We start from the raw sequence: 24,746 nt of genomic DNA, 5'->3' as shown, positions 1-24,746 counted from the left end.
AGCACATAAAGCTATCTGCAGTGCCAGGTTGCAAACTTGGCTGCTATACTGCTGGTCTAGTTCCCTGCTGAATGTGCCTGTTAAGCAGTGGAGGATGGCACAGGTGCTTGGGCCCCTGTACCCACACAGGCACAACCCAGTTCCAGCAGTTGCAGCCAGTTGAGCAGTGAACCAGCAGATTCTCTAACTCTGCCTTTCAAGTAAATATTTTAAAAACAAACAAAACATGTACAAGTCAATGTTGTCCAATTTTGAAGCCCCTGCCACCTGCTTTATTTCTGGAGAAAAGGCAAAGAGGAAATGATCCCGTGAGTGCTGGGGGCGGCTGCGTCAGAAGCCACTGCTGTGCCAGCATCCCCCACCCTGGGCTCCAGCGACACTGATCCCTGAGGAAGTGGTGCCACCGCCTTGTCTGGAGACCCTACTTCTTCCTTAGAGTAAGACCATCCATTCTGCTGGGATAAAAGAACAGACAGCACCTCCACAGCGCCAAGTGGGGGTCTGAAGACACACAACAAGGCCAGGTTTCTCCTCTGAATGCAAATTTTTACATTAAAATATATTTAGAAATCATAGTTGTTTTTCCTGTTGGTTGAGCCCTTCTCCCTCCCTCAGCTGAAGCCTCAGGAACCCAAGGGATGTGCGTCACTAACCCCCAGTGGAATCAGATCACTAATGGATGAGACTTGGGGCTGCCCCAACTGCCCCTGGGAACAGCAACTATGCTCTCAGGGAGAATGGGTACTGAGGATGCCACCAGTCAAAGAGCCGGACGCTGTGCACGGGGTCCAGGACAACTTGCACGCCCTGCTCGCTGCGCAGTTTCCGGCCACCATGGACAGGAGAGTCTTGGAACACCAATCTCACTCGATGGTGGCGCATGTCTGTACTCACGTTGATGGTAAACTGGAAGGGGAGAGCAGATTCAGTACCAACGTCAACAACCATGGGCTGTTCCAGCTCACTCTGACATGACAGTTTTCACTGACTGTGTCACAGATTAATCTGTAAGTTCTAACATCAAAATTTCCATAAGGTCCTTTCAGCTTCAAATGTTTTAACTATGCTAAAGAAAGCTTCATAAACAGATGAATACACTGGCATATAAACACACAGATTACCATCAAGCCAATCTTATTAAGTGGATTAGAACTGCAATAGATGAAGAGGTTTTGGTGAGTTAAGTCCAACAGGATGCATGAAATATAAGCCTAACGCATTTTGTTCAAACAAATCACAAAATTTCTACCTATGTGTCTGTAGCTCTGCACTGAACTGTCAAAGTGGGTAGTGCATGGAGGGTGAGTATGTTTCTAGGGCATGAGCGTGGCAGAGCCTGCGGGTAGGGTGTGGTGCCTCCAACAGACAGCAGGCATGCCATGCTCTCGGCCATGTCTGGGGTTTGCAGGGCACCCATGAACGTACTGACAGACGCAGCCAAGAGTTCCCCTTAACTGAAGTAAGGACAGGACAAGGGGATGCCACCCCAACTTTCTCCATTTAGTTATGTGCTGCCTAAGTTCTTTACATGAAGCAGACATTATATTTCTTTCACTACCAAAAAGCAAAAAGTCATTTTCACTATGTTAGGGGACTCCACACATCTCTATAGGTAAGTTCGAGACAGAAGACAATTATGTGCACTTTCCAGCTGTCAATACAATTTAAAAATTGCTTTAAACCCAGAAAAGTGTACCATAGGCATAGTCGTTGCTCATCTAATTCTTAACCAAGCCTTGAGCAGAGCCTCCCATGAGGGACATAGCCAACTACCCTGCACCTAAGACTCCGTTCACAGCATCACAGGAGGTCTTGGGGTCCGGACATAAGGTGCTCAGAGCATGCCTCACTACTGCTACCAACAGGATAGTGTTTCTCAAGCATTTATGAGCACTGCATAGGAAGAAGAAAAGGAAATGGGGACAATTCTTAGATATAATTAAGTTCTCCACAAATCTAATTCCTAATATACAGGCCTGATTTCAGACTTTTTTTTTTTTTCATTCTTAGATCTGTCCTTGCTGGTAGAATTTCCAAATCTCTTCCAAATCCTAGATATGGCAAGAATCTGTAGTAGAGCTGCAGATGGCATCTGCAGCCCCCACTTACCAGGGTGAATATCATGCCCATGACAATTGGAATAAAGATGAAGTTGAGGGTGGTGACCTGCAGAAGGCAGCAGTCCTGGTCCGGGTTGGTATGAACATCTTCATACTGAATGGGAGGCTGCAATCCTCCCCCCCTGCACTTGCTCTTTAACCTAGGGGACTAAGAAGCAGCAAGAAATGACACAACGCCTAGAGAAGTGTTTACAGCTTTCAGAGTACACCAATGAAAACCCAGTAACTCAACTAAAGCTAGCAAGAGGCAGGTTTTGTTATCTCTTCTTCATTTATATACAGTGATCTCTATACAGAGCTTAAAAATCTTTTCTTTGAAAAAGGAAACACTTTGAACAAGTAAATGCAGCTGGCTGGTGGCAGTTTACGCTTCAATGAGATGGTCCTTACTGCCCTCTCTCAGAGGCATTGCCATGTTTGATCACTGTAAACCCCTTGTGATTTGTCAAAGAATACTCCTGCACCAAAGCAGTGGGAGGCAGCAGCAGCCACCTCTTGCAAAGCACCCATCTCAGCACTAGCAGACAGCGCAGCATTCACTTTCTTGCTGTCTTCCTATTCTCCACCAGGAGTCATATGTCACCCCTGATAAGACTGTCCCTTAGCCCCTTCCCAGAAAGAGCCTGGGGGTTCTTTCCCCCACTATCTAATAGGCATCATGGACCAGGAGCATCTCAACTGCAAAATCAGAGCTAAAATTCTGTGTCTGAGATAAACCAACAGTAAATTGTCACTTACTTTAATTACAAATTATCTGCAACCCACCTGCCATCAAGTGAGGGCTGGGACTGTATTTGTAATTCATCTCCTCAGTGAGCTATGAAACAGAGGAGACCGGTGGGGAGGAGAGGCAAACGGTGCTCACTGTGGCCAAGATTTCAACTTGGCTCGCGCAAAAGGCAGACAAGGAATGGACCAGCACCTGCTCTGGTTACACAAAGCCCTTTGGTAACCCTTTTTCTCATGCTTCCCCAAACCACCTCACAGAAAAAAAAAATAAATAAATAAAGATAAATGACAGTTGTCTAAAAATACATTCACTTTGAACAATAAAAATATCTAGACAAATAACTTCAGTACATTACTATGTTTTAAAGTGCCCAAATATACAGGAGAGTTAATAGACTAGAACATGAAACTTCTACATACATTTCATTTCATTCTATATATACACATCTGTAAATCACACCATTCTGGATGGGAAGGGCATACAGCCATTCAAAAGTAGTATTAACATTGCATCCTTAAGTCGGTGTGAAAAAAGACAATGAGACATGGCCATATTACCATCATCACATACAAGGGCATTAAGAGCTCTACACACTCTGAAACCCACAGACTAGTCCTATTTCCTTAACTGACTATATCTCCTTTACAGTTCTTTGTTCTCTGATCTAGGAGCCACTCACAGCTTGCTTTTTTTGCATTAGGTTGTTATCTTTGCATTTTTTGATACAGAATCATTCCCCCTTCCTTTTCTTTTTCATGGCATGAACAGAGGTTGTTGTTTTTCTTTTTGAGAGGCAGAGAGAAAGAGACAGAAAGAACTGCCTGTGCGTCACCTGCTGGGGCCAGGCCGGACCACACCAGGAGCAGAACCCCTCTGACCCTCAGCTTCTGTGCCTGGAGGAAACTGTGGTCAAGGGCCAAAGCTGGGCACTGAAGCCAGGTTCTCCAAGGTGGGACACAGAGGCTTTTTTTTTTTTTTCCTTTTTAAGATTTACTTACTTATTTCAAATTAGGTCAGAGTTCCAGAGACCCAGGGATCTCCCATCTGCTGCTTCACTCCCCACATGGCCAGGTTTTCTGCAGGCCTCCCACTTCATGCAGAATCCCAAGGCTTTGGGACATCTCTCACTGCTTTCCCAAGCCACTAGCAGGAAACTGGATGGGAAGTGGAACAGCCAGGATACAAACTAGAACCCGTATGAAATGCTGGCTTACAGGTGATGTCCTCACCCGCTTTTCCACAGTGCCAGCCCTAACATAGACATTTTAACTACAAGACTAACTATTCACCCTACATCTATTTTTTTAAGATTTATTTGAAAGGCAGAGTGACAGAGAGAGAGAGAGAGAGAGAGACAGATACACAGAGGGACAGAGACAGAGAGGGAGGTGTCTTCCTACTGCTGGTTCACTCTCCACAGACATAATGGCCATGGGTAGGCCAGGTCAAAGCCAGGAGACAGAAGACTCCATTTAGGTCTCTCACATGCACGGCAGGGACCCAAAGATTTGGGCCAATCTCCACTGCTTTCCCAGGGACATGAGCAGGGAACTGGTAAGTACAGCAGCTAGGATTCAAACACAGGCCACAGTATTGCAACTGGAGGCTTAACCTGCTGTTCAGCACTGGTCCCAGGGGCCAAGTTTTGATGAGTACTGTTTGATTTGAATAAGGCAGCTTCATCCCTATGCTATGGTTTGAATTTTTGTATCTCCTCCAATATTCATGCTGAAATCTAATCTCCACTGCAACAGTATTAAGAGGCGAGTATTCAGATGAAGCTCCTGGCTTTGGCTTGGCCCAGCCCTGACCACTGCAGCCATTTGAAGAATGAATCAGCAGATAGAAGGTTAATCTCTGTCTCTCCCTAACTCTACTTTTAAAATAAACCAATCTTAAAATTGGACGGGGGGAGGAGGTGAGGTCTCTAGGAGGTGACTAGGTCAGCAGGGTTTCTCCTTTGCCAATGGGAGTAAGATCCTCAGCAAAGAAGTTCCACTTACGGCCTTCTCCCGCCCTGTGCCCACACCATGCAGTCCCTCCCAGGAAGGACAAAAGTGTCATCTCAGAAGCAGAGAAGCAGACAGCCTGGGCCCTCAGCAAACTCTTGACCCTGCCAGCACCCTGATCTCCAATAAGCTGCTCTTCTTCACAAATTATTCAGGCTGGGGTGCCTTACTATAGCAGCACAAATGGGCTACCACTCCTGCTGAAGTTTATTTCAAGATATCATCTTAAAAAAACAAAGAGATAGTGAGACTATATACCTGTTTTTTGAACTTAAAGTTGAATTCCCACATTGGTTCCTGTCTGTTCCCAACAATCTTCCTGCACCAGAAAAGTAAGCACTGTAATAAAGTAAAAATAAAATAAACCAAGGGAGAAAAACAACGATTTAGCATGAGACAACAACAAGCAATCAGCAAAAATCTCTGACAGATCTAAAGCCAGCCACAGTCCCAATACTGAGACCCCCCAATCTGACTCTGGACCGACCTGAGAGTAGATTACCCCAGGGCTCCTGAGGAAAGAGGGGAGGGGCCGGTATAAGTCTACCCGGAACACTGAAGTTAGTCGTTCTCATCTCTAAAGACAGAAGCCCTGGATGCAGAAACTGGAGCATTCTGTCTGACTCTGCATTGAAGTGTAAGCAGCCAGGGGCCACCAGGTGGGAAGACAGCAGACAGGCCTGGACCTCACACGGGAGGCAGCTGCTTGGGACCTTCGGAGAGCAGACAGTTGGCAGGCAACTACAGAGCTGGCTGAGTTCAGTCGAGAGTAAGCCCTTAGTGGATGCGAAGCTACAGCTAAGGTGAAGCACAAGAAGTCAAGTACCTCCCAGGGGACAAGGGGTGGGTCGTCCGCCGAGCCAGCTGTCCTGCCCTTCAGACATGCCCTGTACGTCCTGCTGTTCCATCAAAAATAATGGGCTTGCCATTAAGGGGAAAACACTTCTGCTGCCATCACAACGGCTCCAGTGTCCCACACAAGCTATGCTAGTGAAAAGAGAGAGAAGGGGAATCAAATACGAAAAACTGGAGTCCAGGAACATGGGACAAATCCCTGTAGGCATGCTGGCACTCCCTGACTTCCATGCAATCGTGGGTAAACAAGTGGCAACGCCATGCATGGGACACCTGCCACAGCAAGTCCCATATCTTCAGAAGATCCCTAATAAGGGACAAAAGAAGCAGCCAGATGACCTGGGTGAACTATCTCAATGAAAACCTTGTTTTTCATTTCACCTTGGCTTTTCATAGACTACGTAAAAAACCATTAGTACACAATGATAATATGGACAGAGGGGTATTTTAGAATTTAAGCAGCACTTGCATTGTGCACTGGAGCCGCTAAGATGCGTCCTGCCTGAGGAGTCTGCCTGAGGCTGCTCGCGCCCTACAACTGACTCACACCTCTCAGATGGTCCCTGCCATCAGCATGCTCAGTCTGGCACGAGCTAGCGTTCCTGGGGGAAGGACACTCTAAGTGTGAGAGGATATACCATCCACTCATATTACAAGCAGAAGCAGCTGCCGGGTGAAATTCTACTCGCTCAGCATTCTACCCCTACTCTAAATCCATCACAAGCAGGATTTTAAATTAAGCTCTGCCAATGTGCCTGATCACCTCAGTGTGCAAGCCGAGGGGGAGGCCTTGGTAATCTTGAAATAAACAGTACCGTTTTAATTAATATGCATCAGGTGAATATTATTAGCTCAAAGCAAAACTAGGGGCGAAATATCAACATACAATACCAATTACCAAAAACCTGAGTAAAAGAGAATAGAAGTCCTTACAGAACCAATCTGAGCTAGGAACTGGCAATAACAATCACCAACAAATTCAAAAGATACAGAACTTAGTTACACCGAGACAAAGCCACATGGCCTGGCAGTGGTGACCTCACGTAAGACTGCATCGGGAGGGAGGAAAGGCGAGAACAGACTGTAGACCGGCAGACCACTCTAGGCAGGAGACTGCCAGAAACCTGAATGTCACATATGGGATAAAGTACTGAAAAAACCTGGAGAGAAAACAGCCTAGGACGCAGGGAGAAGCTGAGCGAACTGGGGCCTGGGAATCACAGTGGTGATCTCCCACAGAGCCTGGCACCTGGCCCTCAGCAACTGCTAGACTTCTAACACCAGAATCCTTGAAAGGGGTCAACCCCAATGTCAAGGTCATATTAAAAAGAGGAAAACAGTGAGTTTGTTCATACTACAAATTACAAATTTTTAAAAGCCCCTTCTAACAATTAGAGTTATTACTATCTAAAGGGGTCCAATGTACAATGCATGGGAATGAATTAAAATAAGAATAAGGAATACACCAAGAGCATAAGAAAGCTTTGGGTTAAAGCTAATGTAAGCCAGTCCAGCAAAGCAGAGATGTCTTGTTGAAGTGAGCCCTCTGAGCCCTCAAGGTGTCCGTTAGACCCTGAGCAGCCGAGGCTGTACAGCCCACCCCGTCAGAGCCAGAGAAAGCCATTATGAACCATCACACACGTGCCCACCCGTCCAATCCCAGCTCGAATCCTCACTTACTTTGGAATTCTTTAACGTGCTGGGAGTGCTTTCAGGAATGGCTGGATTCTTGGAGATTCGAGCAGCAAACGGTTCATACATATGGTACAGCGAGCGAATCACACAGGCACGCAGACAGCGCAGCTTCTCCATGGACTCTGGCCGCAGGCGCAAAGGCAGAGAGGCATCCAGCGTGTAGTGCCTGAAACAGGACACATGACTCCTACCAACATGGGGCCTGTCTGTCCTGCCCTGGGCCAGCCTCTTGGGCCTCCTGGGCCCCGGATTAACTTCACTGCACAACTCCACTGATCAGTACTGGGCTTGTCCCCATTGCTGACACACACACATATCACCACGCCCTTAACCACTCACTAACTCTGGCTTCATCAGCTTATAATTCTGCATTTTTCCATCCACTTAAAAGTTTAAATCCTATTTTACCCTATGCAAGAGCAAGTGTCTGAACTTGTATATTTATATAAGTCATACAGTGTATATTGAACCAGTCTCATGTATTTCAGCAGCTCCAACAGAACCTTTCATGGAGAAAAGTCATTCTGGTTCTCCTGTCAGATGTCCCAGAAACTCTCTACTCTGCTACCTCAACATTCCTTCCCAACAGTCCTACCGACAGTTCACCGTCCCCAGCACACTGCCACAGTCAACACCAAAAGCTAGGCCTTCCACTAACTGTATGATTCATTCACATCACACCTCTCCAACCGTAGGGCAACCTAAGTACAAAAACTATACAGTACTTCAGATGGCTACCAAAACTAAGGAACAACAAATCCAGTTAAGGCATCTGTAGCTTTCAAACATTCTAACTAAAATAAACCTCTGAAGAAAAGTCAGAGATGGTTCTTTCTGGGACCTAAAGCAAGACTTCATTGCTGAAAGTAGATACTGCAGGGCAGAAAACAATCACAAGGAAGATAATTACCTGCATGAATTAATAATATCACATTTAAATTAGAGAAGGGCTCAAAGAGTCCACAGGCTAGGCCATGCCCAGGCATGGAGAAAGTACCAAGAGGTCACCATCCAGGGAGTGGCTCCAAATCACAGACAGCAAAGAAATCAGCCACACAGAAAACAGAGCGAGCTCTCTGTGGCCGCACCTTCGGTACAACCTGGTCCAAAAGGCAGCAGTGCAAGTGACAGTCCAGGCATTCTTACAGATCAGGGAAAAGTTCACAATGTCCTCAGGGCGAATGTAGGAGGCCAGCAACAGCCAAATATCCATGGGATACTCTTCTCCTGCAGCCCCATCCAGGTCTTCTGAAACGGAAACAAGAAGAATCCATTTTCTGCTCACGCGTATCCAATGCCCCAGGGCTTGCAGTTAACAGACTTGTAGGAGCAGGCATTCCGTACAGCACTTAAGAGATCACTTGGGACACCCATACCCCATTATCAGATGGCCTGAGTTTGAGTTCCAACTCTGCTTCTAATCCAGCTTCCTGCTAATGTGCATAACGGGAGGCAACAGGTAATGGCTCGGGTGCTAGGCTCCCTGCCACCCACATGAGACCAACACTGAATTTGCAGCTCCTGCCTTTAGCCTGGTCCAGCCCAGATTGTTGCCAGCATTTGGGAATGAAACACAAGATGCAAGAGCTCTCGCTTCCTCCGTCCACTACTGAAATATAAAAAGGAAGGAAAAAAGCTTTCTCTCCTGTTCAAGTGAATAATCAGGTGTTAATCTTAAGACCTTTGCTTAATAACTATTTTATACTATTTTGAAGTTTTTGAAGTGTCTTTATATTTAGCATATCAATCAGATCTTCCATATTTCTATAAATCAACAGAAATGAGCAGATATTGTGGTCATTTTACTACTAATAAAAAATAATTAGGGACTGGCGCAGTGACATAATAGGCTAACTCTCCACCTGCAGTGCTGGCATCCAATATAAGCACTGGCTCTAGTCCCAGCTGCTCTACTTATAATCCAGCTTTCAAGAACTTGGACGTCAGGTAAAAGAGCAGAAGATACTGAGAAGTATCTTCCACCTGCTGGTACACTCCCAGATGACTGCAACAACCAGCACTGGGCAAAGCTAAAGCTAGGAGCCAGGGTCTTACTACAGGTTCCCTATGCTGGTGCAAGGGCCCAAGGACTTGAGCCATCTTCCATTGCTCTTCCAGGCCATTAGCCAGGAGCTGGATCAGGAGTGGAACAGCCAGGACACGAACCAGCACCCATATGGCATGCAAGCACAGCAGGCAACAGTCTTCCCCACTACAAGAATATCAGCCCCCACAGCTTCCCAGCTGTGTTCTATGAAACTCCGCCTCTGCTTCCCTCAGGGGTCCTAGCCACTAAACATTTTCTTTAGGCGTGTAAACAAAATTGATTTCAAGGTGGTATGAGGAAATTACAAAGGGCAATCAGTAAGTTACATGATACACTGATTACTCAATCACTGCCTGTCAACATGCTTCCTGTCTTCTGGCTTCTCCTCAGTCACTGCCACCAGCCTGTGAGCTGGCCAGAGTACCCAGTCACTCCTCGACCATGTCACTGTGCCACTCGTGCTCCCTCAGATGTCATCAGCCCTGAGGGTTCAGGGTGACAACAGGTACTCCAGGGAGACACCTGGACTAACCTCCACCCTCCATCTCGCCTCCCAAGAGCAGTCCCAGGGCTAACCTCCACCTTCCACCCCACCTCTGGAGAGCACAGTCCTAAACCCAGCCTTCTTCTCCTGGGCAGACAGTCCCTCCCAGAACTGCCGCTGCTTTCCAAATCCACAGCCTACTACAGCACTGCGATTCAATCAAGCTTTTATTTCCCCTTCACTGTAAGAGAAATCCGGATGTCTACAACATCCTCTCCTGATTCCTATCCCTTCCTGGCAACTCCAGGATTCGTTTACTTGCTCTACCATGTCTTGGCTTCACCTCCTCCCACATCATATCTTTTCTCTGAAAGAGAAGGCAAACAATAGGCAAACCCTAGGTGGGTGCCAGATTCATGAGCCCCTTGGGTGGGGGATTCAGCAAGGCTCAGGTCACCTGACCCAATCCAGAGGCCTACCTTCTAGGTGGGTGTCAGATTCATGAGCCCCAGGGTTGGGGTTTTTTGGGGCTTGGGTCTCCTGTCCCAGACCCAGAGACCCGCCTACTAGGTGGGTACCAGGTTCATGAGCCCCAGGGGTGGGGGATCTGGCGGGGCTTGGGTCACCTGGCCCAGTCCTAGAGCCCACCTACTAGGTAGATGCCAGGTTTGTGAGCCCCAGGGGAAGGGGATCTGGCAATGCTTGGGATGCCTGGCCTGGGTACTTGGACTCACCTGCAAGAACATGCCCTACTTAATGAAAAAGGTGGAGCAGTGGACATAGGTCCTGTTGCAAAAGGAGAATATGGCAGCACATTTGGTGCTGTAGCAGAAGGAGAATAGAACAAACTGGACAACTACCCCAAACAAACAATGACAGCAAAAAATCTAGGTGAATGGAGCCAATGGACATTGGAGGGTGACATCATCCTCAGATCGGTGAAATCGGCAGCATTTCAGAACTATCCAAACCACTTGGACAGAACCCTCAGAATATGTACACATTGAGACTCTGGGTTGATATGAGGTGGCAGTTCCTCATCCCTGGGTACTGGGATGTGTGCAAAGTCCCCTTTGTCTCTCCTTTTCCCCCAGGAACAAAACAAACAAACAAAAAAAAAGCAAATTTGGAGGCAATGAGTTCACCTAATTTTCCCTAAACCTTGATCCTTCTCACCCTGATCAACCATGTAATCATTATTTTAAAATAAAACTTAAGGGCCTGGCGCGGTGGTGCAAGTGGTTAAAGGTCCTCGCCTTGCTCGCCCGGGATCCCACATGGGCGCCGGTTCTAATCCCGGCAGCCCCGCTTCCCTTCCAGCTCCCTGCCTGTGGCCTGGGAAAGCAGTCGAGGACAGCCCAAGGCTTTGGGAACCTGCACCCGCGTGGGAGACCCGGAAGAGGCTCCTGGCTTTGGATCGGCATAGTATCGGCCCGTTGTGCTCACTTGGGGAGTGAACCATCGGACGGGAGATCTTCCTCTCTGTCTCTCCTCTCTGTATATCTGCCTTTCCAATAAAAAAAAAAATAATAAAAATAAATCTTAAAAAAATATATATATATATATAAAATAAAACTTAAAAAAAAAAGATTTTTTTAAAAGTGTAAGCCCAATTTCCTATGGAACATGTACCTACATCCCTAAAAAAATAAATTAATAGACTGATGATGGGAAACAGGGATCATTAAGCAAAAAAATGAGGAAAATGTGGCAACTGTCAATATTCCTGGAAAAGAAGAATATCAGTGACAACCACTGGAATGATTGCAAAGTCATGTCAGTCTTAACCTGCATACTTTAATACAAGCACCTGTTATCCTATTCTCCACTGAAGGTGAAATGTCCAATAGATCTGAGTCCAGGGCTGAGCGTGATGGCTCAATTGGCTAATTCTAACCTCAAAAGTAGCAGGATCCCATATGGGTGTCAGTTTGTGTCCCAGGTGCTCCATTTCCCATCCAGCTCCCTGTTATGGCTTGGGAATGCAGTGGAAGATGATGGTCCAAAGCCTTGAGACCCTGCACCCAACTGGGAGACCCAGAAGAAACTCCTGGATTCTGGCTCCAGATTAGCTCAGCTCCCATTGTGGCCATTTAGGGAGTAAACTAGCAGATGGAATATCTTCTCTCTTTCTCTCTGTAAATCCAATCTACATTGCCAATAAAAATAAATTAAAAAAAAAAATCTAAGTACAAGAATACATGCATCACTTACCATTCACTTCCTCCCAAACCTAACTGATCATCAGAACCACTTGCGTGGCTATTCTGGGTGTAAGACTGAACCCTAATGTAAATAAGCTACAGGTTTTCATGATACATCAAAGGCAGATGTCTGGTCTGATAGTTATGACACTTACATCCTATGGCTGGCACTGTGACACAGTGTATTAAGGTGACACTTGCAATATCAACATCCCATGCAAGTCTCAGCTGTTCCACTTCCAACCCAGCTCCCTATTAATGCATCTGGGAAAGCAACAGAAAACAGCTTGCTTGGGTCACTGACACCAAGTGGAAGGCCTAAGTGGGGTTCCAGCCTCCTAATTTTGGCCTACACGTCTGACCATTGTGGCCATTTGCAAAACAAACCAGTACATAGAAGAGTGCTTACTCTCTCTCTTCGTTTTTCCTTCCATCTAACTCTGCCTTTCAAATAAATAAAATCTCAGAAAACAAACAAAATGCCAATGTCCCATACTGTAATGCATGGGTTCAACTCCTGGCTCCTGACCCCAGCTTCCTGCCAATGCAGACACTGCAGACCCCGGGAAGCAGCAGTGAGGGCTCAGACATTTGGGTTCCTGCCAGATTAAGTTCCCACTCGCACCTTCAGCTCTGACCCACTCCTGGATATTGATGAAATGTGGACTGTGACTAGTGCACAGGGGTTCTGTGTTTATCTCTCAAATAACAAGAGTAATTAATAAGGTGTCAATATTAGTGCATCAGCTGGAACGATTGTTCCCCATTTATGCAAAAAGAAATTAGGGACAGAGAATAAAGCAGTATATGAGAACTTATTTTTTGCCTAATCTGTAAATTAAAAAGCTACTTTTTTAAAAAGCCTATTGACTAAAAAAAGGAACAAACAAAAACAAATACAAAAATTATTTCTTAAAAAAATTATTCTGGGGCCCAGCATGGTAAAAGTCCTCACCTTGCATGCACCAGGATCCCATATGGGCACCGGTTCTAACCCCAGCTGTTCCACTTCCCTTCCAGCTCCCTATTATTGGTCTGGGAAAGCAGTTAAGGACTGCCCAAAGCCTTGGGACCCTGCAGTCACATGGGAAACCTGGAAGAGGCTCTGGACTCCTGGTTTCAGACTGGCTCAGCTCTGGTCATTGTGGCCACTTAGGGAGTAAACCAGCAGACAAAAGCATTTCTCTCTGATTCTCCTTCTCTGTAGATCTGACTTTCCAATTAAATAAATAAATAAACCACTAAAAGTAATAATAACTATTCCAGATTGTACTCTAAGGGATTCTGATTGATCAACCCTGAGGTGTAACATGAAATCTGAACAATAGTCTGGCAAATAATGTGTTCTTTCTTTCATTTGTGTATATTCTGTCTCAAGATGTCAACATATACTTTCTACTCCACCAACACTGTGCAGACATACAGTAGACATTAATGACTGCAAAGCACTTAAGAGGCCATAATAGAGCCTGGCGCAATAGTGTAGTGGTTAAAGTCCTTGCCTTGCACACACCAGGATCCCATATGGGCGCCGGTTCTAATCCCGGCAGCCCTGCTTCCCATCCAGCTCCCTGCTTGTGGCCTGGGAAAGCAGTTGAGGAAGGCCCAAACCCACATGGGAGACCTGGAAGAGCTCCCGGCTCCAGACTGGCTCAGCTCCAGGTGCTGCAGTCACTTGGGGAGTGAACCATCGGATGGAAGACCTTCCTCTCCATCTCTCCTGCTCTCTGTATATCTGCCTTTCCAAAATAAATAAATAAATCTTTAAAAAAAAAAAAAAGAGGCCATAACAACATCTAACTTCATCCTACATAAACACGAGTTACAGCGAATCCACCTGTCTGGGCAAAGGTCACACCCCTGCTTCCTCACACAGTTCAGAAATGCAAAGGCTTCTGTCCTCTTGTCCCCATAAGGTTTTTATTTGATAATGACATGTTCTCAACAAAGTCCACCATAGTTCAGCTCACCAATGAACTCTCACCAGCCTCTGCTTTCAAGTTTAAGCCAAAGTACTAGCCCAGGCCCACTCGGCCCTGTTGCACTCCCAGATCTCAGAGGAAAGCTGGATTTTCTCCCCACTCCATTTTCTCCCAGCCATCGGAGAAAGTGACAGCTCTGAACTGCCACCACAGGAGGGCCACACAGATGACAGACGGCAGGGGCCGGTACCTTCGTGTCGCTTGCTTTTCTTTTTCCTGGAGACTGTTCTTTCGTGGATACTCTCCTCCTGGTCCTCCAGCTCATCACTGCTGTCTAAGACGTCACCAGCCTCACCAGCCACAGAAAGAGCTTCCTCTGCAGGAAGCTGGGAGGCTTCCAAGCCACAGAGAGATTTTACTAGAAGACAAGGCAACAGTGAGAAGGGGTACCCTCCTACCTGGGTCTACAGTTTAACCAAGCCATACCTGCATCTACCAGCAAACAGGATGAGGGGTTGGGAATAGGGGCGATCAGCTGGAGTCAGAGAACAAAGCACCATGTAGTTTTTTAAATGATTGTTTTAATCTCAATCTCTCTCTCTCTCTCACTCACACACACTGAAAACAGCAGGCAAGCAGACTCCTTCACAGAACCAACTTCAGTCCCTGCAGAAGGGCTAAGAATTAAACAGGAGAAAAATACAAGCTGAATTCTACTCTTGTTTACATCAATTCTGAGGGGCAATGTGTGGGAGGGTAGGGATTCCCACTATACCCCAGTTCTCGGCTGGAGACACTAGGTCTCCTAAAGGCAAGAGAGAGAAATACATGACCAGAACAGCTCCAGGTGATTGCACCAGGAAACCGACTGCACCGTGCAATCTGTGTGAACCCCAAGGCTGGGGTGAACACCCCGGGAGGAGCGGTGGAAACAGGGGGACCCACAGGCTGTGTCCTCCTGCGGGCAGAAACACAACACCTGCCATGGCGACTCCCACGCAGTCTATCAGCAAACGGGAAGCAAAGTAAACAGGCTTTGGGGCGTGGGGTAAGGGGCTCCACGCCAACACAGCACCCCGAGAGACCCCGACGCCGGCTCCGGCCTCGGCCTACCTTCCTGCTGCACGGCGTTGGCAACGGCTTTCTTGACCCGTCCAGACCTCACGACCGCCGGATCCGAGTTGGCATAATCCGCCACGGTCACTGAAAAACAGCGCCAGCCCTCGAGAAAGCAGCCTCCTAGCCAGGACTCACTTCAGGAACCCCCACCCCACCTCGGGCAGGTGGACGCTCGCCCCCACCCCGGTCCAGCCCGAGCCGCTCTCCCACCCCGGCAGATGGACGCTCGCCTTCGGTGCGTCCAGCCCCGGGTCCTCCAGCCGCCGCCACCCCGGCCCGAGACGCTCTCCCACCCCGGCAGGTGCACGCTCGCCTTCGGTGCGTCCAGCCCCGAGTCCTCCAGCCGCCCCCACCCGGCCTCCCACCTCGACCGGAGCAGGCGTCGTGAGCCCGGAACTTGAGTCGCTTCCCTCTCTTGGGCATGGCGCCCACGTCGGGTCGAGGCCGGCCTAGCGGGCCGGGACCCCGGGCCATGTCTCAGGCCAAAGAGCCGGCCCCGGGAGCCGCGGGACAGCTCCGCCCGGCTCGGCGGCCATCCCGCCTCCGGGACGGCTCCTCTCGCGAGGACTTAGCGCCGGGGCTACGAGTCGCCTTAGCTGCCGACGCCCCTCCTCGAGAGCCAATCACCGCCGGGTCCCGCTCTTCGCGTCATCATCCGGCGTCCGCGGATCGAGCTGGGTCAGGGTTCGAGGAGGGCTGTTGTGTTGCTGGTGGGATGTCGGTTTCCTCCGTCTGTTTCCTGAGTTGATTGGAATCTCAGACCCACGTTGATTGGGAATGAGACTTTCCATTTCGTCTTCCGCAGTCCCCCTGCTGTGACGGCATTGCCGTTTTAGCACACATTGTCTTCGCCTCTGCCCTGTCGGCAAGCTGTCACCAGACCCCCCCGGCAAAATGGTTGGAGAGGAACCAATCACTGTGTGGAGGGTCCTGATCCAACATCGAGGTCGTAAACCCTATTGTCGATATGGACTCTAGAATAGGATTGCGCTGTTATCCCTAGGGTAACTTGTTCCATTGATCAATGAATTGGGTCAATTGATGGTGTAGGTGCTTAGACGGGTTAGTCGTGGCTGAAAATCCATTCGGAGGTTGGTTTGTGCTCCGAGGTCACCCCAACCAAAATTTCTAGCTTAGAAACATAATTTGTTGGGCTCGTGTAGAGGGGTGGTTTATTTGTGTAAGCTAGTTAATTAAAGCTCCATAGGGTCTTCTCGTCTTATTATGCTATCCCCGCCTCTTCACGGGGAGGTCAATTTCACTGATTTGGGGTGGGAGACAGTTGAGCCCTCGTGTTGCCGTTCATACAAGTCCCTAATTAAGGAACAAATGATTATGCTACCTTTGCACGGTCAGGATACCGCGGCCGTTAAACTTGCGTCACTGGGCAGGCAGTGCCTCTAATACTTGTGATGCTAGAGGTGATGTTTTTGGTAAACAGGCGGGGCTGAGGTTTGCTGAGTTCCTTCCACTCCTTTTAATCTTTCCTTGAATGCACGCCTGTGTTGGGTCAACAGTAAAATTTACGTAGGTACTAGGCGTGGTGTGTTTACATATAGATGTTAACTCAGTGTTCATACGATCTGATACAAGCTTGTGCAGAGAACTGGGTTCTTGTTACTCATAGGAGCAGTATCGTTTCTATACACATATGGATTGGTTGGTCCAGTGCTGTGTGTGTTGGGAGTTTATAAGTTTGTATGGGATTTAGTTTTGGCTAGGTGTTGAGCTTTAACGCTTTCTTAATTGGTGGCTGCTTTTAGGCCAACTATGGTGGTGCTTTTATTTACTCTCCAACTCAGGCTGTACCCTGGCTCTAAGGGGCTGTCCCCTCTTAGACTAAATTTTATGTTTACATTAAGATTATATGTTTCTGTTGGTAAACATAAAGTTGAACTGAAATTCTTGTCTGGACAACCAGCTATCACTAGGCTCGTTTGGCTTTTCACCACTATCTGCAAGCCATCCCACTATTTTGTCACATAGATGTGTTCATGCTAAAAACTGCTTACAGATAGATCGTCTAGTTTCGGGGTTTTTGACTAAAATTCTTTGTGCCAAATGGTTTCTGGCTAATTCATTATGCAAAAGGTACAAGGGTTAGTCTTTGCTTTTTTATGCTATTAAACAATCTTTCATCTTTCCCTTACGGTACTATCTCTATAGCTCCTGAGTCATATTTCTATCTCCTATACTTTAAGAGTGGTGAATGTTTTATTTTAGTGGAAGGTTTAGTTATGTGGGGAGGGTGGTTGGGCTAGGGTTAGCTCAAAGTGGTCACGATGTTGTGAAATCTTCTGAGTGTAAGTCAGATGCTTTAGTTAAGCTACGCTTTGGATTTTCCAAGCACACTTTCCAGTATACTTACCTTGTTACGACTTATCTCCTCTAGTACTTGTAGGTGTGTTATGTTTATTTAGGGGCACAGGATTTTCAAGTAATTGAGGAGGGTGACGGGCGGTGTGTGCGTGCTTCATTGCCGTGTTCAATTAAGCTCTCTATTCTTAATTTACTGCTAAATCCGCCTTTAACCTTTAGATTTCATAAAGGTTTTCGTGGTGTTCTTTTAAAAGAAAATGTAGCCCATTGCTTCCCACCCTATAGGCTACACCTTGACCTAACGTTTTTATGGGGATTATTGAGCTTACTGCTACGCCTTTTTAGGGTTTGCTGAAGATGGCGGTATACAGGCTGAGTTGGCAAAGGGTGGTGAGGTAAAGCGGGGTTTATCGATTATAGAACAGGCTCCTCTAGGGGGTATAAAGCACCGCCAAGTCCTTTGAGTTTTAAGCTGTTGCTAGTAGTTCTCTGGCGAATAGTTTTGTTATGTAACTATCTAGGTTTATGGCTAGGCATAGTGGGGTATCTAATCCCAGTTTGGGACCTAGCTTTCGTGTATTCAAGGATATTAAAGTCACTTTCGTTGTAGGGTTTGTTGTAGCTATAGCTTTTTACAGCATAGATAGCATTTAACTTTATTTGGGTCTTAAAACACGCTTTACGCCGGGGTTTGTTAATTTGGGTTTTTCGTATGACCGCGGTGGCTGGCACGAAATTTACCAACTCTGGTGTAGTTTAACTTAGTCAAACTTTCGTTCATTGCTTAATATTTATCACTGCTGTGTCCCTTGGGGGTGTGGTTAAGCAAGGTATTTTGAGCTACATGATGTGTGCTTAATACCCGCTCCTCTTAATCAGTGTGGTATGAGTTGGAGGGCATTCTCACCGGTTTGGGGATTCTTGCATGTGTAAGTTAACTACAAACTAACAAAAAGGCTAGGACCAAACCTGTTGTGTTTATGGAGTTCGAAAACTCATCTAGGCATTTTCAGTGCCTTGCTTTAATATTATAAGCTACATGAACTGGGCTGAAGGTATAAAATTTTTTAATTTAAGTGCTATGTCAGTATTGTGGCGACCAATTTATAACCATAAAATAAAAATTAAAATTTCTAGTTCATTAAGCCTGATTTTTTGTAAAAATTTGCAATATTTTTTATTGTTGTTGATTGAAGGTTGGTTTAGTTTAAATAATAGTTGAATTAGTTTATACCCAGAGTTACTTATACTGGATAAGAGTCTTGTTTGGGGGGTTTGGCAAGACATTAAGCTTATACAGGTGTTCCTATAAGTTAATAGGAACTTATTAGCATAACTTAAATGGGGGGGGTAGGGGAGTTGTTGTGATAATTCTAGTTGTAATATCAGAACATAACGTACACGTACGGGTGTGTGTAGTGTTAAGTACTATGTCCTGTGACCATTACCTCGAATGTTTATACTAGCTTAGGCGTGGTGAGAAGCAGTGAGTAGTTGTTATAGGTGCTGGTTATTTATGTCCTGGAGTACGTGGAACGAATGTCCCGGCTCATAATTATGAGGATGGAGGAGGTGCTCGGCTACTATTTTAGGTCTGATTTATGGCCCACCGCGGCCATGGTGAGTCCAAGCATACCCCAAAATAAAAAAATACCAAATGCATGACACCACAGTTATGTGTGAGCATGGGCTGATTAGTCATTAGTCCATCGAGATGTCTTATTTAAGGGGAACGAGTGGGCGATTTTAGAGTTCATGGCCCTGAAGTAAGAACCAGATGTCAGTTCTTACTTCAAGTGGTATGGGCGCAGAGCGAGAAGAGGGATACGTATTGGGCGGGTTGCTGGTTTCACGGAGGATGGTAGATTAAGGGACCACTGGTGGAAGGGGATAGTCATGTTTTGATGAGTAATCCAGTTTGGATATAATGGTCTATGTACGATTATGGAATATATCTCCTATGTGCGATTATGAAATTGGTATTACATCGTCGAAATTCGTATTGTCTAGGATTGTTAAGTAAGGAAAGTGTTATGTATGATTAATAGTGGTACGTATTACTAGATATGTGGAGGGAGGAACAGGACCCGAGTTTCTTAGCATCCCCAGCCGAGTTCTGCTTCATCCTTTTAGCTTCCTTACACCTTCCTGGCCTGACAGCCCTTCCATCCTAGGCATCTCAAACTGCGGGAGCCACTCGACAGTGGCGCCCTATGACAGTTAGAAAGCAGTTCCTGTTTTTAAAAATCTAAGTAGTAGGACCACCATTGTGGCTTAGTGAGTTAAACTGCCACTTGCAAGCACTAACTTCCCCAAATGGGTGGCACTTTATGTCCCTGCTGCTCTACTTCCCATCCAGTTCCCTGCTAATGTGGCTGGGAAAGCAAAAGAGAATGGCAAATCCCTGGGTCCGTGCACTGACGTGGGAGACCTAGATGAAGCTCCTGGCTCCTTGGCTACAGACAGGCCCAGCACTGACAACTGAGGCCATTTGAGGAGCAAGCCATTGGATGAAGGACCTTCCTCTTCTCTTCCTCCCTGTGTGACCTTTTCAAATAAATAAAATCTTAAAAATAATCTTTAAAATAATAGTAAATCATACATAGCTAATACAGTACATAGAAGATCATTAGAACTAAACCTCTAACGTCAAGTGCCATGTCAGAAGATGGAGAACAGAATAGAACGGACAGCTCTTTTGGCCAAGCTTTGGCAACAAGTGTCTGAATGAGGGGATGCACTGTCTGGACAATGGATGCCTTGCAAGAATGAATCTCAATGAACTTGATCTTGGATGCCAATGGAGAATCCAATGAAACCAAGAGCTGTACTCATAATACAATGTAAACTATCATGGAGAACACAAAGCCAACAAGTGTCTGAATGAATGCACTGTCAGTCAATGGACCTCTGACCTTGGAGCAATGAGAGTGTCTTCTATCACACATGCAGTACTCTCGGAGTTTCTAAGATGACATCAAGTGGACATCCCCATCCCTGGGTACTGATGTGGTTTGGCAGCAGGGGATCTGCCTCTCCCCCATAAAGGAGAAAAGGGAAGAAAAGGAAAATTAGAAGCATTTGTCCCATGCACATTCCCCCAGGCCTCAACCCTCCCCACCCTGATCAGTGGTCCTCATGGACATGGATCCTTTTCAACTATGTAAACAGCATCAAAAATAAAATCCTCTTTTAAAGACTTATTTGTTTTCAATGGAAAGTTAGACTTTACAGAGAGGAGAAACAGAATGATCTTCATCCACTGGTTCACTTTCCAGGTGGTCACAACAGCCAGAACTGCGCCAATCCAAAACCAGGAGCCTGGAGCTTCTTCTGGGTCTTCTGCAGAGGTGCAGGGTCCCAAGGCTTTGACCCGTCCTCGACTGCTTTCCCAGGCCACAAGCAGGGAGCTGGATGGGAAGTGGAGCAGCTGGGACATGCAAGACAAGGACTTTAGCAACTAGGCTACCACACTGGGACCCCATAAAAATAATTTTTTTAAAAAAGGAGTAAACCTTTGGTCTTCTACTAACATTGTGTAGCAGACTGTCACCAGAGGTTGTGGCAATAACCTTGAATCAGAAATCCTGATTCAAGCGGAATATAAATTGGTTATAATCATGAGATGTGAACATTTTAACGTACTAATGTTATAACATGGAATAAGGGTCTAATAGACTACTAACTGGAAGAAAATTGGTGCTAATCCTTTTCCATGTATGCATAATTCATGTTTGTAGTCAAGTTCAAAGCACAGATGCTAAGCACTAAGCTTTGTCATTTCACAATGTTGTTAGTAAAAAATTCATGAGGTTCCAGGGCATGCAGATCTCTGCTCATGCGACATCCTGTTGCACAAACTCAGACTCCAGAGGGACTCAAAGGTGAATAGATGTCCCATGATTATACTCACTAGTCAAAAATAAATGAATAAATAAAAGTTGTTTTGTTTTTAAAGATTTATTTGTTTTTATTTGAAAGTCAGATATACAGAGAGAAGGAGAGACAAAAAGATCTTTCATCCACTGATTGACTACCCAAGTGACCACAATGGCCAGAACTGAGCCAATCCAAGGAGCCATGAGCTTTTTCCAAGTCTCCCAGTTGGGTGTAGGGCCCAAGGCTTCGGACCATGCTTCGCTGCTGTCCCAGGCCACAAGGAGGAAGCGGATGGGAAGTGGAACAGCCAGGACATGAACTAATGGGATCATGGTACTTGCAAGACAAAGATTTAGCCACTGACCTGTTGCGCCAGCCCCCACAAAATGAAAAAATATTTAACTGGAGTGTTCTCATTTCTCTAATTTTTTAAAGACTTATTCGTTTTTATTGTAAAGTCAGATTTCTAGAAAGGAGAAACAGAAAGATCTTCTATCCATTGATTCACTCCCTCAAGTGGCGCAAAGGCTGAAGCTGCGTGGATGCAAAGACTGGAGCCCCTTCTGGGTCTCCAACAAGGTGCAGGAACACAAGGCTTTGGGCCATGCTTTCCCAGACCACAGACAAGGAGCTGGATGGAAAATACAGCATCCAGGGTACCAAGCAGCACTCATATGGAATCCTGGTGCATGCAAGGCGAGAACTTTAGCTACTAGGCTACCATGCCAGGCCCATAATTTCTCTCTCTCTCTCTTTTTAAAGATTTATTTATTTTTATCGGAAAGTCAGATATTAAGAGGAAAGGAGAGACAGAGAGGAAGATCTTCTGTCCGATGATTCACTCCCCAAGTGAGCGCAACGGCCGATGCTATGCCAATCTGAAGCCAGGACCAGGAGCCAGGAACCTCCTCCAGGTCTCCCACACAGGTGCAGGGTCCCAAGACTTTGGGCTGTCCTCAACTGCCTTCCCAGGCCACAGGCAGGGAGCTGGATGGGAAGTGGAGCTGCCGGGATCAGAACCAGCGCCCATATGGGATCCTGGCACATTCAAGGCTAGGACTTTAGCCACTAGGCCACACTGCTGGGCTCAATTTCTCTATCTTTAAAAGATTATTTGTTTTCCCCCTTCTTCCCCCCATTGCTCTCCCATGACCTCCATCCCATTCCTGCCCCCACTGCAATAAATCTCCTAAGATACCTCATTGTGTCTGGTGTTTTGGGCTCACAGTAAAGAACCAGGCTACAAGAACTTAGCTGCACGTTATAATAACATAATAATGTAAAAATAAAACTTTCGGGCCCGGCGTGGTGGCGCAAGTGATTAAGTCCTCGCCTTGCACGCCTGGGATCCCATATGGGCACCAGTTCTAATCCCAGCAGCCCCGCTTCCCATCCAGCTCCCTGCCTGTGGCCCGGGAAGGCAGTTGAGGATGGCCCAAAGCTTTGGGACCCTGCACCCATGTGGGAGACCCGGAAGAGGCTCCTGGCTTTGGATCGGCATAGCATCGACTGTTGCGCTCACTTGGGGAGTGAATCATCAGACGGAAGATCTTCCTCTCTGTCTCTCCTCTCTGTATATCCGCCTTTCCAATAAAAAAATAATAAAAATAAATCTAAAAAAAAATAAAACTTCCACTATGTTATAAAGTCCTCGCCTTGAATGCGCTGGGATTTCATATGGGATCCAGTTCTAATCCCAACAGCCCTGCTTCCCATCCAGCTCCTCGCTTGTGGCCTGGGAAAGCAGTCGAGGACAGGCCAAAGCCTTGGAACCCTGCACCTGTGTGGGAGACCTGGAGGAAGTTCCTGGCTCCTGGCTTCAGATCTGCACAGCACTGGCTATTGTGGTCACTTGAGGAGTGAATCTTCCAATGGAAGATCTTCCTCTCTGTCTCTTCCTCTCTGTATGTTTGACTTTGCAATAAAAATAAAAAAAAGATCATTTGTTTTAAAAGGCAAAATGATGGGAATGGTGCATGGACCAAGAGATCTTCCATCCATTGTTTCATTCCCCAAATGTGCACAATAGCCAAGTGTTCTAACCCCAAACCAGGAGCCAGGAACTCCATCCAGGGGGGATGCAGGTACCCAATTACATGAGTCATCATTACCGCTTTTTAGGGTGCGAAATGTTGAATCAAAAGTAGAGACAAGACTTGAACCCCAGCATCCCATAATGGAATTGAACATTGCAAGCAGTGGTTTCCCTGCTGCATCACAATACTTTCCCCTCTTCTTTAAATGTTGATAGTTGGGGCCATTGCAGTGACTCAATTTGCTAATCCTCCCCTTGCAAGAACCGGTTCATGCCCTGGCTGCTTCACTTCTGATGCCAGCTCCCCACTTGTGACCTAGGAGAGCAGTGGAGGATGGCACAGTACGTTGGGATCCTGCACCCACGTGGGAGACCTGGAAGAAGGTCCTGGCTTCAAATCAGTTCCAGCTGTTGCAGCCATTTGGGGAGTGAATCAGCAGATGGAAGATCTTTCTTTGTCACTCCTCAAACCTGTCTTTCCAATAAAATCAATAATTTTTAAATTAATTAAATAAGCACTTTTAATAGTCTATGAAATTCTAAAGGGTGAACCATTGCTTTGGAGGTACTGGAAAACTGCTCTTCATGTGCTGAAGGAATGTAACAGGAAATTTCTGTTAGAAGCAATTCAGTAAAGTAAAACAATATTTTAAAAATATGTATTTACTTATTTGAAGGAGTTATGGAGGCAGCAGCAAGAGACACAGAGAGAAAAAGAGAGATTGTTGTTCCATCTGCTGCTTCATTCCCCAAATAGCCACAAGCAACAGGACTGGGCCAGGCCAAAGCAAGAAGCTTCATCCTGATCTTCCAAGTGGGTGACAGAGACCCAGATACTTAGACCATCTTTGGCTTATCCCAGGACATTAGCAGGAAGCTAGATTGGAAGTAGAGCAGCTGGGACACCAGCCAGCAATCATATGTCACAAATAGTGGTTTCATCCTTAGTGCCACAACACTGGCCCCAGGAAAGTAGTGCTGTGTTCCAATTTTAGTATATGTATTGGCAAAGGAAGCACAAAAACAGTCTCTTTTTTAAAAAAGATTTATTTATTTATTTAAATTGGAAAGGCGTAATTTACGATCTTCCCTCTGCTGGTTTATTCCCCAAACGGCTGCAGCAGCCAGAGCCAACCCGGTCCTGTCCAAAGCCAGCAGCCAGGAGCCTCCTCTGGATCTCCCACACTGGTGCAGAGTCCCAAGGTTTTGGGTCATCTTCAACTGCTTTTCCAGGCCACAAGCAGGGAGCTAGAAGGGAAGTGGAGCTACTGGGACATTAACTGGCACTCATATGGGATCCTGGGCAAGCAAGGTGAGGATTTAGCCAG

General features: G+C 46.4%; 1 protein-coding gene across 5 annotated transcripts; it reads right to left on the bottom strand.

The window, feature by feature from the left end:
- Positions 1 to 244: 244 nt before the first annotated feature.
- On the bottom strand, positions 245 to 15,719 carry LOC121166665 (transmembrane protein 183A). 5 transcript variants are annotated; one of them, XM_040995906.1, is made up of 8 exons: positions 15,551 to 15,719; positions 15,180 to 15,269; positions 14,317 to 14,484; positions 8,498 to 8,657; positions 7,395 to 7,575; positions 5,118 to 5,198; positions 2,110 to 2,268; positions 245 to 906 (listed from the first exon to the last, which is right to left on the bottom strand). In XM_040995906.1, the coding sequence occupies exons 1-8, from the start codon at positions 15,657 to 15,659 to the stop codon at positions 721 to 723; spliced, it is 1,134 nt and encodes a 377-aa protein (XP_040851840.1). In that variant the 5' UTR covers positions 15,660 to 15,719; the 3' UTR covers positions 245 to 720. The 5 variants fall into 5 exon arrangements, with proteins under 5 accessions (XP_040851840.1, XP_040851842.1, XP_040851845.1 ...); XM_040995908.1 differs by having other exon boundaries at positions 8,498 to 8,654; positions 15,551 to 15,703; XM_040995911.1 differs by lacking the exon at positions 15,180 to 15,269 and having other exon boundaries at positions 8,498 to 8,654; positions 15,551 to 15,703.
- Between the last annotated feature and the right edge of the window lie 9,027 nt (positions 15,720 to 24,746).

This window comes from Ochotona curzoniae, unplaced genomic scaffold (assembly GCF_017591425.1).
Source record: "Ochotona curzoniae isolate NIBS_2020 unplaced genomic scaffold, NIBS_Ocur_1.0 patch197, whole genome shotgun sequence".
Lineage (NCBI taxonomy): Eukaryota > Metazoa > Chordata > Mammalia > Lagomorpha > Ochotonidae > Ochotona > Ochotona curzoniae.
Note: the sequence above shows the minus strand (reverse complement) of the source record. Positions and strands in the feature narration are given on the sequence as shown.